We start from the raw sequence: 12392 nt of genomic DNA on the forward strand, positions 1-12392 counted from the left end.
TTTTTTTTTTTTTTTTTTTTTTTTTTTTTTTTTTTTTTTTTTTTTTTTTTTTTTTTTTTTTTTTTTTTTTTGTAGATTTCCTATTATTCCATTTCGATATTTTTACTTTTTTTTTTTTGGGACAAGAAACGAACTTTTTGTTGATTAATGAAAAGGAAAAAGTGTTTAAAGATACAAATAAAAAAAATAAAAAAAAAATCAAGAGTACCCAATTTTATAAGGATGTGGAAACCTCTCCCTAGCAGATGCGTTTTAAAAATCTTGAGGGGGAAGCCCAAAAGGAAAAACCCAAATAGGACAATATCTTCTAGCAGTGGGCTTGGGCTGTTACAAATGGTATCAGAACCAAACATCAGGTGATGTGCCAGTGAGGAGGCTGAGCCCCGAAGGGGGTGGACACGAGTGGGTGTGCCCGCAAGGACTCTGGGCCCCGAATGAGGGTGGATTTGGGGGTCCCACATCGATTGAAGAAGGAAACGAGTGCCAGTAAGGACGTTAGGTTTCGAAGGGGGTGGATTATGAGATCCCACGTCGGTTGGGGAGGAGAACAAAACATTCTTTGTAAGGGTGTGGAAACCACTCCCTAGTAGACACGATTTAAAAACCTTGAGGAGAAGCCCGAAAGGAAAAGCCTAAAGAGAACAATATCTGCTAGCGGTGGACTTGGGGTGTTACAAAACGTATCCACCTCTCATTATTGTTGACTCGTCTCTAAACCAAAGGAGAGATGAAATTTGACTTTTCTTATTCCAAATAGCATTTGTATTGCTCTCAGGTGAAAATCGAGAAGTTCCAGTATAGCGAGAGAAGATATTTTATTTATTATTTATTAACTGTCCGACGCCGATTCTTTTGCAGATAGCTGATGAAGTAAACTATATGAAGTCGTCGAAAATTGACCATCAGAAGCAGTTGCATGAACTAAGACTTCGAATGGAAGAAAGCTTATCTAACGAGTCGATCAACCAGAAGGTTTTTGAAGAGGAGATGCAAAGTAGTCTGACTTCCATTTTGATTGCAGACGACAATAGAAAGGCTGCATTCCAGCTTGCTTATGAGGAAGTGCAGCAAAATATCGCAGTGTGTATACTCTACATTGTTTACTTTTCATACTTATCATCACCCATTTGTTTTACGTGTAATAGGAACTCGAAGATTGTTTCATCAGTCCTTCATAGTCTTTTCTATTGGCAGGAAAAGTGGATGCACATGTTTCGTGCTTTGATTGATGAGCGAGGCCCGTGGTCTGCTAATTCTTCTCCAAACATTTCTTCAACACATTGGAAGCTCGACAAGACGGAAGATACGTGGCGACGAAGACCGAAACTAAGAAAGAATTATCACTTTGATGAAAAGTTGTGTCACCCCCCATCAATTTCTCCTAACGACGACATTAATAACGCTGAAAATGTAAAAAAATCTAGTATTGTCGGGCACATGCCGGAGCAAATGAAAAGATTTTTGCTGAAAGGTGCTATGAAGATAACTGATGAAGGAAACTCAGAGCCCATTGAAAATGATGTTGAACCATGTGAACCAAATGCTTCTAATCTCAAGGATTCTTCGGATGGTCAGTACCTAGAGCAAGTCAAAGACGTCGGTGAATGGAAAGATATCGTACAGGACAGAAAAGATACTTCTTTATTTTCTCCGGTGACAGAAGAAAGCGAGGTACGAAACTCATATTAAACTGCACCCAATTAGATAAAATATTTCGGTAGCGTTTATTAATGGCTTCGTGCATCAGGTTCTCACGTCAACTCCATGTGTACTTGTGACATCCAAAAGAAAATTAGCTGGATATTTGGCTGTAATGAAAAACGCTTTGCATTTCTTTGGGGAGTTTTTGGTCGAAGGTACTGGGGGAGCGTCCACCTTTAAGAACTTCGAAGCTCTTAAAAGTTCGGATTTGACTAAGCTCGATCAAAAGCAGAAGTCTCTAAAGTGGCCTCTATATTTACAATTGGATTCCACAAAGGGTACAGTAGTTGATGATGTGGACGTGATGAATGACGATGGCAATTTAAAACGACCACTAAAAAATTTCAGACGTCATAGGAGATGGAACATTGGAAAGGTAGGGAATCACAGATTTCGTTTCGTTTTATCAGGCATTGTTTGTACCGAAATCTAATATTTCTTTCTTCCCAGATAAAAGGAGTTCACTGGACTCGATATTTACTTAGATACACTGCGATAGAGATCTTCTTCAGCGATTCCGTTCCACCAGTCTTTTTAAATTTCAACTCACCAAAAGGTGCCAAAGATATTGGGACGTTGATCGTGTCCAGTAGAAATGACTATTTGTTTCCTAAAGGTAGTAGTCGAAATCAAAGTGGAGTTATTTCTTTCGTTGATAGACGTGTTGCCCTCGAGATGGCAGAAAGTGCCCGAGAGAGTTGGAAGAGAAGGGATATTACAAACTTCGAGTATCTAATGATTCTCAATACTCTTTCTGGAAGATCTTATAACGATTTAACTCAGTATCCAGTGTTTCCCTGGGTTTTGGCGGATTACTCCTCCGAGGTTCTTGATTTTAATAAGTCGTCAACTTTTCGTGATCTTTCAAAGCCTGTTGGAGCATTAGATCCGAAACGTTTCGAGGTTTGTTCATTTAACACCTCACACCGTATGTCCCTAATTTTTTTACCGTTATAATATGTGTTACCACTGCAGGTATTTGAAGATAGATATCGTAACTTTTGTGATCCCGACATACCAAGGTGATTTCTCGCCTGATTTCATATTCTTAAGCAAGTTTTGGTATTTAATTTCTTTGAAGGGTACAAAAATTAGCTGGCCAGAAAATGAAAATCAGTATTAATTGGGGAGAAAATGACATTATAGGGTTCGAACTGAGGACTTCCTACGTGCTACCATGTTAAATCACCGTTCAATCCAAAAACAAAAGCTTATGGGTTATGGTTTTAATTATATCGACACTCGAACACTCCCTTAAATCACGACTCAACGAAACAAAATTAGATTAATGATAAAAGTTGCATAGTTCCGTATATTTGTTCTACTCATGTGCTAATATTTATGTGCAGTTTTTATTATGGATCTCATTACTCAAGCATGGGAATTGTTCTCTACTATCTTTTACGCTTGGAGCCATTTACTTCTCTTCACCGGAATTTGCAAGTAAGTTGTCAGTGTTATACTACTCCTGACAAACGAGACGTTAATAATAAAGATTCAAATTACAAAAATCCCGAAATTAAATTTTGCAAGAAAAAGGGTCGGTTGAGTGGCGTGAAGCCGTTCAGTTATTTTCTGTTTGACAAATAAACGTTCACTTCTGCTTTTGGTCAGGGGGGTAAATTTGATCACGCAGATCGACTTTTTCAAAGCATCGAGGCGACATATAGAAATTGCTTGTCCAATACAAGTGATGTGAAGGAGTTGATACCTGAGTTCTTTTACATGCCAGAGTTTCTCTGCAATTCAAATCATTATCACTTGGGGGTTAAACAAGATGGTGAACCCTTAGGTGATGTAGTCCTCCCTCCTTGGGCCAAGGTGTGTAATTGTTTTTTGTCTGTCGATAAACATCCTCGTGTGTTTCCCGAGTTATAAAGTGAAGTCAGTTGCTTTTGCATTGTAACAGCCCAAACCCATCGCTAGCAAATATTGTCCTCTTTGGACTTTTTCTTTCGAGGTTGAGGGGAAGCCCAGAAAGGAAAGCCAAAGAGGACAATATCTACTAGCGGTGGACTTGGGTTGTTACATAAGCCATCTGTTCTTGGTTGCTCCCTTTTTGATATGTTCTATATAACAAACTTCATTTCGATCTTTTTGGTAGGGCTCACCTGAAGTATTTATAAGTAAGAACAGGGAAGCACTTGAAAGTGAGTATGTTAGTTCAAATCTACATCACTGGATAGATCTTGTTTTTGGTTATAAGCAGCGCGGAAAACCAGCAGTGGAGGTATTATCTGAGAATCAAGTTTAAATCTCTTGTAGAAACCTTTCCCCATAATCCATAATATTTGAATGTGATGTATTGCAGGCTGCAAATGTCTTTTATTATCTGACTTATGAAGGTGCTGCTGATCTTGGCACTATGGAAGACGATTTTCAACGATCAGCGATTGAAGATCAAATTGCCAACTTTGGCCAAACGCCAATCCAGATCTTTCGTAAAAAACATCCAAGAAGAGGGCCACCAATACCGATAGCACACCCGTTACATTTTGCTCCGGGTTCCATTAATTTAACGTCCATTATTTCATGTTCCACTCATCGTCCCTCGGCCATATTACACATTAGTATGTTAGACACGCATATTGTCCTTGTGAGCCAGGGGCTAGTTCTGACTGTTAAGATGTGGTTGACCACTCAGTTACAGTATGGAGGAAATTTTACGTTCTCCGGGTCTCAGGTTCGTTCTCGAACGTCTATGAAAGTCGATAATTCTTGTTATCTATAAAATTGATTTTGTTGTGATTTACAAATTTATTAACGTTTTGCAGGAACCTTTTTTTGGAGTGGGTTCGGATATCCTTTCTCCTCGTAAAATCGGGAGCCCTCTAGCTGAAAATTTTGAACTTGGAGGACAATGCTTCGCTACCATGCCGACACCCGCCGAGAACTTTCTGGTTTCTTGTGGGAATTGGGATAATAGTTTTCATATTATTTCCCTGACTGATGGCAGGTTGTTACAAAGCATCCGACAGCATAGTGATGTGGTTAGCTGTGCAGCAGGTACCTTCATTATATGTATTAGAATTATGGTATTTTATCGGCTTGCTTATGAGATCATTGTGATATTCCACATTAGTTATGGAGGAGAACGAAACACCCTTTATAAGGGTGTGGAAACCTTTCCTTAGTAGACGCGTTTTAAAAACTTTGAGGGAAAGTCTGAAAGGAAAAGTCCAAAGAGGACAATGTATGCTAGCGGTGGGCTTGAGCCGTTACAACTGGTATCAGAGCCAGACACTCGGCAATGTGTCAGTGAGGAGGCTGTTCCCCGAAGGGGGTAGACACGAGGCGGTGTGCCAGTAAGGACGTTGGGCCCCGAAGGAGGGTGGATTTGGTGGGGGTCCCACATCGACTGGAGAAAGGAACGAGTGCCAAGATGAGATTATCAATAGGATTAGTAAGAGGAATCGAACGTGGGCATATTTAGGGCTCGACCTAAGAGGAGTATGCCTCCAGATTTTGTAGGAAGCATTTGGTTCACGAGTTACATAAGCGTAGGCTTCTTGAATCTACCCTCTAGGTTATACATTGGATTTTATTAATCACAAATTCACAAATCAAATACATAGTTTATGTAATCTATTCCTCTGCACAATTCGAAACAAGCTACACAAATCAAGGCTTTCCATCCCCAATTCGAAACCTTATCTAGCAGCTACTTATAGGAGAGGAGTTGGTGCAATTCAAGTTCATTACTAGGGTTACAAGTTGAATAAGATTTGGTGTCTGGGGAGACTAGTTGTGGGGATTAGTCTGGGAGAGAACCAAACCTCCCAACTTCTTAGTCATTTTTGCATACCGTGCTGAAGGACGGCTTTATATACCAACCTCCGACTCAAGGGACAGGGTGCAATGTCGGCACATCCGTGCCACCCAACCTGTTCTTGGAAACCCATTTACAAAGGAAGACGTCCAAGACACTAGCTTTGCAACACTCGGCCACACCATGATGCACACATGTGCCATATGGTAACTTACTTAGGTCATAAGGCCCAAGAGTGGTGGAGAGCTGACATCATGCTTCCCTCCTATAGAAAGTTGATTCATCTTACAGTGACCTGACCAAACATAACTTGTTCGGTTAGCATTGTATGTCAGTTATGTCTTCATCGAAAGCTAAAAATGGAGTTTGAATATATCATCTTTGTAACATGGGCGTGATTAACATATATATTCCAGCTTGAGGACTTTAATGTGTGTGTATATGTATAATTGTCTCATATCTATCCTCAGTAATATACATTTATTCGTATACTATGATGATACGATAATTATCGATGTTGCAGTGACATCGGATGGAAGCATTCTTGCTACGGGAAGTTACGACACTACAGTCATGGTGTGGAATGTTCTCCGTGGTAGGTTCTCCGAAAAAAAAGCACGCAACACACAATCCGAGCCACCTCGAAAAGACAATGTCATTGCAGAGACTCCATTCCATGTTCTCTGTGGGCATGACGACATAATTACGTGCTTATATGTTAGTGTGGAGCTAGACATAGTTATCAGTGGTTCAAAAGACGGGACTTGCATTTTTCATACTCTTCGTGAGGGACGATACATAAGATCTTTGCATCATCCATCTGGTTGTGGATTGTCAAAGCTCGTGGCTTCTCGGCATGGCAGAGTCGTGTTTTATGCTGATGATGATCTTAGTTTGCATCTCTATTCAATAAATGGGAAACATTTGGCTGCTTCGGAATCCAATGGCCGCCTCAACTGTGTCCAACTCAGCCAATGTGGCGAGTTTTTGGTTTGTGCTGGTGATCATGGCCAGATAGTCGTCCGCTCCATGAACTCGCTCGAGGTTATAAGTAGGTACAATGGAATTGGAAAAGTAATCGTGTCTCTAACTGTTACCGCCGAAGAATGCTTCCTTGCTGGAACAAAAGATGGAAGTCTTCTTGTATATTCGATCGAGAATCCTCAGCTACGAAAAGCTAGCCCGTCTCGAAATACCAAAACTAAACCTTCTGCTGTGTGATAGAACCTCTCTCAGTAGATATGGGATTCTGACATGCTGCTCTATTGCCCCAGGTTTGTCTTCATAGTTACCAATATTGTTCTGTTTATTATGTAGTTTAAAGATTGTCCAGAAAAACAGAAAAACCAAACAAAAAAAAACAGTCTTAAGACAAAACCAGAGTGAATTTTATGATGAACAAGTAAAGTTTTATGATGAACAAACGTCTCGATCCATATTTATAAGAAAATAAACTTACACCGTGTTCGTCTTCCATAATGTTTATGCAAACTCTGCAGAGCATTTTGCAGTAACCATGACTTTGGAGTTATGATCTGTTTCAATTTTTTGAAGTACTCCATGTCTGAGGATCTGGAAGGATGTTCTTGCTGATAGCTCGAACAGCTTAACGTATCCGAGCTTATATTGCTTCAAATACGACACAGGATAGTCCCGACGCAATTTTTTTCTCTACACCATGAGCTTTCTACTTGATCATCTCTTATACAGATCTGATTATCTTCATCTTGGGGAAATGTATAGACAGTGGAGGAGCTGAAACTTGTATATAATCGGTAGACTAAATGTCCATTATCAGTTGGTGCACCTCAGTTTGCCTTCATCCTTTGAGGCCTTGAACTTAAGAACATCTTTTCAATAGGTTTAGTTCTTATTTAAACTGTTCATATCAATTTGTATATTTTACTCATCTTGTTGATTTAGTAATACTTAGCTTTTAGCTGCTCCATGTCATGCTAATCGTTTATTGAAACGTCCTCGAGATAAGATAAGTTAAGTTGTATCTGTCAACCGTTCTAAATTTAGTTTCAACTTCTAATATGGCTCTAGATTTCGTTTCCTTTTCTTTCATTTTCTTGCATTTTGTATATGTTGGAGATTCGTAACTTGTGAGCTCAGGGATTGAAAATGAATGTGTTCGGGTTGTATTGCTTATTGTTTAAAAATATGAAAAATGGTTGATTACTATGTTCGTTTCAACGATGGATTTTTAGGAATTCAGGAGATTTGTTGCAATTTGGCATAAATTTGAAATTTTTGCTACAGGTCGACAGTAAAAAAGAATTGGATATCGTAGTTTTGGATGCTTTATATTTTAACGCTCAAGCGGTTGATTCTTATTTGCCTTGAGAAGTACATAGCTTCTTATACACCCAAATATACCCGTTATTTTGGTTGCTTCTCTCAACATCTCGGTTTGTGTTTGAACTCACCGATTTTGAAACCAAGACATGCTTGAATCAGAGCTCCAGCTAGAAATAGCTAATGAAGGTTGGGTCCCTAACAATAGATCTGAGCGAGTCTTGCCCATTTAAAGAATATGGACGGGTCTCGTTGCTAGAAATTTGCATCTTTCTTTTTGTTTGTGAGTTGGTCCAGCACGATCAAGACCCATACTCCCTTTTTTGGCAGAGCCGCGATAAAATCTATGGAGACACTTTCCCATGGTTTTTGTGGTACAGGATACAACTCGAAGAGCCTCAAGAGTCTATCCCGCTCGACTTTGTCTTGTTGACACACGAGGCATGTCTTCACGTACACAACAACATGCATGCCTGACCAATCCCTAATTATTCATAGATTTACTAAATACATTCAAAAGTTTAAGTTTCTATCGTGCATTAAATTTAAATTTGTATATAATAAATAATTGGATTTTAAATTTTTAATTAATAAAAGCTAATGAGATATAAAATTGAAATTTGAAATATCTATTAAAATATTTTTAAAATTTAAAAATAAAATCTATTAGACAATATTTAAGTAATTTTTTACTAAGATTATAGACAATAGTAGTATCTTTTCTTTTTCATCTTTAAAAATAAAACCCTAGTGCAAAGATTTGACCGGATTTTCTATAGAGACCTTTGCCGCCAGCGCTTCGAAGCAAGCAGTTGCCCCGAAGAGCACAGCAATATCATTATTGTTCTCACCGACGGCAACGGCGACACCGAATCGCTCTCTCAGGTTCTTTGCATTCCCTATCTCTCTTCTCTCGCTCCGTTGCAGTCGTAGTAATCTCACTGTTACTCTCATCGACGGCGAAAATATTCATCTCTGTTTCTGATCCTCGTTTCGTTTGGCTTATTGGTTTCTTTGATATATATGAATTCTCCGATACAGTTGATTGAGATTTCTTTATTTTTTGCAAATACACAGTCATCCGATATTTCAATATTGAAGTACATTTTGTGCTTCAGACTTATTATGGAAGGTTTATGAAATCCTCGTGATATGGAATTACTTGTTTTTACATCTTATATGCCTATTTATCTCAGTTTGTGGATTGCGTTTCTCTTGGCAATGTTATTCTTTCTTAAGCTTGAGATTACTCTTTCATAAATGAACTTCTTTTCTGATGAAAAACACCATTGTGTTAGGTTGCTTATTTGCGGAGTGTGAGTTGCTCGAAGCTCAAACAGTTATCTCTAAGATATTGTAGCCTGAAAACAGAGTGCAGTCTAGAAATTTAGCGTTTCAGTTACTGCGATGGAGGAACACAACAACATGCGTTGCGATGATAGAACAAACAGGTAACGGAATCCTTTTTTTTTTTGGTATAAATTGTTAATTTTATCTTAGAATAGTTCCAATGCTTGTCATAAGACTAAAATGTTGTGACTACTCCAATTTGTTCCATGACAATGGATCTTTTGGAGTGACATATTTATATTGCCTTTTTTCCATGATTATATTTATCTGAGTTACTATGAATGAATTCTCTCAGAGAAGCTTCTCAACTAACTGCATTGTTGAAGGAAATGAAGGATGGATTGGACACAGTCACAAATAAAGTCCAGGCTTTAACTGCCAAGGTTAGAACATTCTCAGTATCTGCTCATCCCAGATAGCAAAGAGAACACTCTTGTATAAATCATAATTTTTTTTCATTTTAGATATGTCAATTTAGGTAGGAAGAAAGGTAGATTATCATGCTGGCACAGCTAATATCCAGGAAGAAATATGTGCAAAGAATCAGCATCGATGTTTATTTTCACGTGCTATTGTCTCTTTGGAGTGGATGGGGTTCTATTATCTGAAGTTTTCATGCAATTCAATCTTCAAGTCTGTGAAAGTTATAGTCTGAAAGCTTGATAATGAATGAGGATTGGAAGTCTCCAGAGTCTACATTTTGTTTTTTTAGTTCAATCTCTCAGTAGTTGTCATGATAAGCGCCTCATTTCACATTTTACTATCTCGATCTAATTCGAATTTTGCACTCCCATGATATCGTGACGAAACTTTGATTGACTAGCTCACTGTGTTTCCAAAGTGATGTCCTTACCTAATGAAAAATATATTAATAATGCACTTTCTCCTGTTTTGGTACACTTGACTTGCGAGTTATGTCCATCTTTAGCATGTTATATAGCTATGGAGAGTTATATCTGATTATGTGTGTTCTTTGTATTATAATCTGCAAAATATTATTGTTCTAAAAAATTTAACTTTGTGTTTATTACTGTATCAATTGCAAGTTTTCAAAATACTGAGGAGATTCTTGTGGCCAGAATCTCAACGTGTCTCCGAATTCAAAATTTTATTTTTTTGGTTAACCATGACAATTTCTCTGCAGAAAATCTTATCTAGTGCTTTTTTGACATTCGAAAGTGTATATTTATGTTCTTTATCCTATTTAGTATGTTCTAATTATAGTATCTGATTTGACAAACTATAGTTTGCTTTAAGTGATTGCCTTTTGTGCGTATCTTGCCTTTGTTCAAGCAAGAAGTCCTGTTGTTTTAAGAGTACTGCTTGAAAAACACTGCCTGATCTTGTAGAACTAACTTTTTTGGATATCCTTAACTGATCCTATGGGATGAGTCACTTCTATTGCAGAAATTTGAACCTACGATTTTATTTAACCAATGCTGGATATCTCGACCGTAATCATCATAAAAACCGGTGGATGACAATAAGCCCACATCTTTATCAAGAATATATGAGCAAAAACGTGCGAAAAATGTCTTTACCCTTTGTCACAGAATTTGGGCCGAAGTATCTTATTATTTTTAGTCTTTGCTTCTTTTAGCTACAAAAAATTCCAGCTTTTGATTGATGGCTTTATCTGTGTTTTGTATGTCAGGTAAAATCAAACGAGCTTCCTACATCAGATGGGATAAGCTATCTTGACGCCAAATATTTATTACTTCTTAACTATTGCTCTTCACTTGTATACTATTTGCTTCGCAAAGCCAAGGGGTTCTCAATTGAGGGCCATCCTGTTGTCAGGAGTCTTGTAGAGATAAGGTTATTTCTCGAGAAGGTTCGTTCCTTTTCCCCTACTTTTTTCTGCTTGCTTACCTACATGGATGGAACATATTCATAAGGCCTGCCTTTTGGTTGACGCAGATTCGACCTATCGATAAGAAGCTTGAGTATCAGATCCAGAAGCTGACAAGAGTTTCTGTTGTTGCAAAAGAGGATGCAATCGTGGATGAAAAGGAATCAGCTACACCTCAGGCTACGGATGATCGGTTAAAATATCGTCCAAACCCTGACATGCTTGTCAGTAAATCAGAAGGGATTGCTGAGGTGAGGCATTAAGTCAAGGATCAAGTTTAATAACTCTTTTGTTCCAATTTGTTATGTGAAAAACTCAACAATGGCTTTTGCTTTCTGAACTGAACATTCAAATAGGATGGAGATGGTATATATCGTCCACCAAGGTTTGCCCCTACTACTATGGATGAAGATAAGAGCTCTAGGAAGGAGAGAAATTCCTCGAGGAAGGATTTAGAGACGCTCCGAAGAGCTCGACAGAGTGATTATATGAGGGAGCTAATGGATGACATGGCTGGGAAACCTGAAGAGGTTTGTTATGGAAGTACTATTATATAATATGGGTTTTTTTTTTTCTAAACATCCAACATATAGAGTACTTAAAACTTGTTGTTCATGGTAACTACAGATTAAAGAAAGCATTGGACTCGAAAATAGAGAAGTTGCTAGATATGTAGCTAAAATGGACGAACGTGATCGAAGAGAAGAGGAGCTATTCACTCGTGCTCCGCTTACAAAGATGGAGAAAAAGCGAGAAAAATACCTAAAGAAGTCGAGATATGGGTACGAAAACTTCGATTCAATCACCGTACTTCTAAAACATCTAATGATTGTTTCCTTAAGTTCGGTTTTGACACACTTCATTTTATTCTCTAGGATGGGTGGCGTAACCGATAGTTTCTTTGACGAAGTAAAATCGATGCCCTTGGGAGGTGCTGATGACGAGCAACCGACCAGTTTTGGTAGTAGTAGAGGCGGAATGAGAAAATATAAGAAGCGCAAGGTTTGTATTTCTTTCCTTTCTTTTTCCATTTGTTTTTGTAAATGCATTGTAGATTTTAGCCTAAACTTTGGAGCTCTTGGATTTTACATAGAATCAAACAACATACCTTTGCTTTCTGCAGGGCAGGCATTGAAACCCCGGGCAGCATCAGGATGATGGGAAGTGGTACTTCTGGATAAAATTGTATGTCGAAGTAAAAATTTATATTGTTTTTACCCTTCTTTTCATATATGTTATTAGCCCGGAAACCAATATTAGTTTGTTGACCCCTCGAGGTACCTGAGTCGATTAGATGCATCTTTTGTTTACTCAAAATGTTCTTTAATTCTAAGAGAATATAGGTTGATCCTTAATATAAATGTTGAAGAATTGCAATAACTAATCAAAGAAACAGTTTCGATCAACCGAACGGGTTTA

At 38.2% G+C, this 12392-nt stretch overlaps 2 protein-coding genes across 5 annotated transcripts in view; both read left to right on the forward strand.

Annotated features, from left to right (window-relative positions):
• The window catches only part of LOC111446719 (BEACH domain-containing protein B), a 23833-nt gene extending 16300 nt beyond the window's left edge, over nucleotides 1-7533 (forward strand). For 2 of the 4 annotated variants that reach the window (XR_002711130.1, XR_002711131.1), the window contains exons 31-42: nucleotides 859-1080; nucleotides 1195-1671; nucleotides 1748-2077; nucleotides 2152-2604; nucleotides 2677-2723; nucleotides 3051-3144; nucleotides 3316-3522; nucleotides 3806-3931; nucleotides 4013-4384; nucleotides 4476-4707; nucleotides 5994-6744; nucleotides 6970-7533. Coding sequence is in view for 1 of the 4 variants with exons in the window: in XM_023085655.1 (XP_022941423.1) it covers nucleotides 859-1080; nucleotides 1195-1671; nucleotides 1748-2077; nucleotides 2152-2604; nucleotides 2677-2723; nucleotides 3051-3144; nucleotides 3316-3522; nucleotides 3806-3931; nucleotides 4013-4384; nucleotides 4476-4707; nucleotides 5994-6691 (3258 nt within the window). In the remaining 3 variants the exon portion in view is untranslated. Of the gene's footprint in view, nucleotides 1-858; nucleotides 1081-1194; nucleotides 1672-1747; nucleotides 2078-2151; nucleotides 2605-2676; nucleotides 2724-3050; nucleotides 3145-3315; nucleotides 3523-3805; nucleotides 3932-4012; nucleotides 4385-4475; nucleotides 4708-5993; nucleotides 6749-6969 lie in introns of those variants that run through there. The other 2 variants (XR_002711132.1, XM_023085655.1) reach the window with 2 other exon arrangements.
• A 983-nt stretch (nucleotides 7534-8516) lies between these two features.
• On the forward strand, nucleotides 8517-12328 carry LOC111446720 (neuroguidin). Its single transcript, XM_023085656.1, has 9 exons — nucleotides 8517-8656; nucleotides 9070-9222; nucleotides 9417-9504; nucleotides 10776-10955; nucleotides 11042-11224; nucleotides 11330-11503; nucleotides 11601-11755; nucleotides 11849-11975; nucleotides 12097-12328. Exons 2-9 carry the CDS (start codon nucleotides 9179-9181, stop codon nucleotides 12106-12108), a joined length of 963 nt encoding a protein of 320 aa, XP_022941424.1. The 5' UTR covers nucleotides 8517-8656; nucleotides 9070-9178; the 3' UTR covers nucleotides 12109-12328.
• Nucleotides 12329-12392: the final 64 nt, after the last annotated feature.

This window comes from Cucurbita moschata, unplaced genomic scaffold (genome assembly GCF_002738365.1).
Source record: "Cucurbita moschata cultivar Rifu unplaced genomic scaffold, Cmos_1.0 Cmo_Scf00008, whole genome shotgun sequence".
Classification (NCBI taxonomy): domain Eukaryota; kingdom Viridiplantae; phylum Streptophyta; class Magnoliopsida; order Cucurbitales; family Cucurbitaceae; genus Cucurbita; species Cucurbita moschata.

Coding starts and splice junctions, on each gene's coding strand:
- LOC111446720 (XM_023085656.1), top strand. CDS start 9,179: ATGGAGGAACACAACAACATGCGTTGCGATGATAGAACAAACAG. Junction 9,223..9,416: donor TGCGATGATAGAACAAACAG/GTAACGGAATCC, acceptor GAATTCTCTCAG/AGAAGCTTCTCAACTAACTG. Junction 9,505..10,775: donor TCCAGGCTTTAACTGCCAAG/GTTAGAACATTC, acceptor TTTGTATGTCAG/GTAAAATCAAACGAGCTTCC.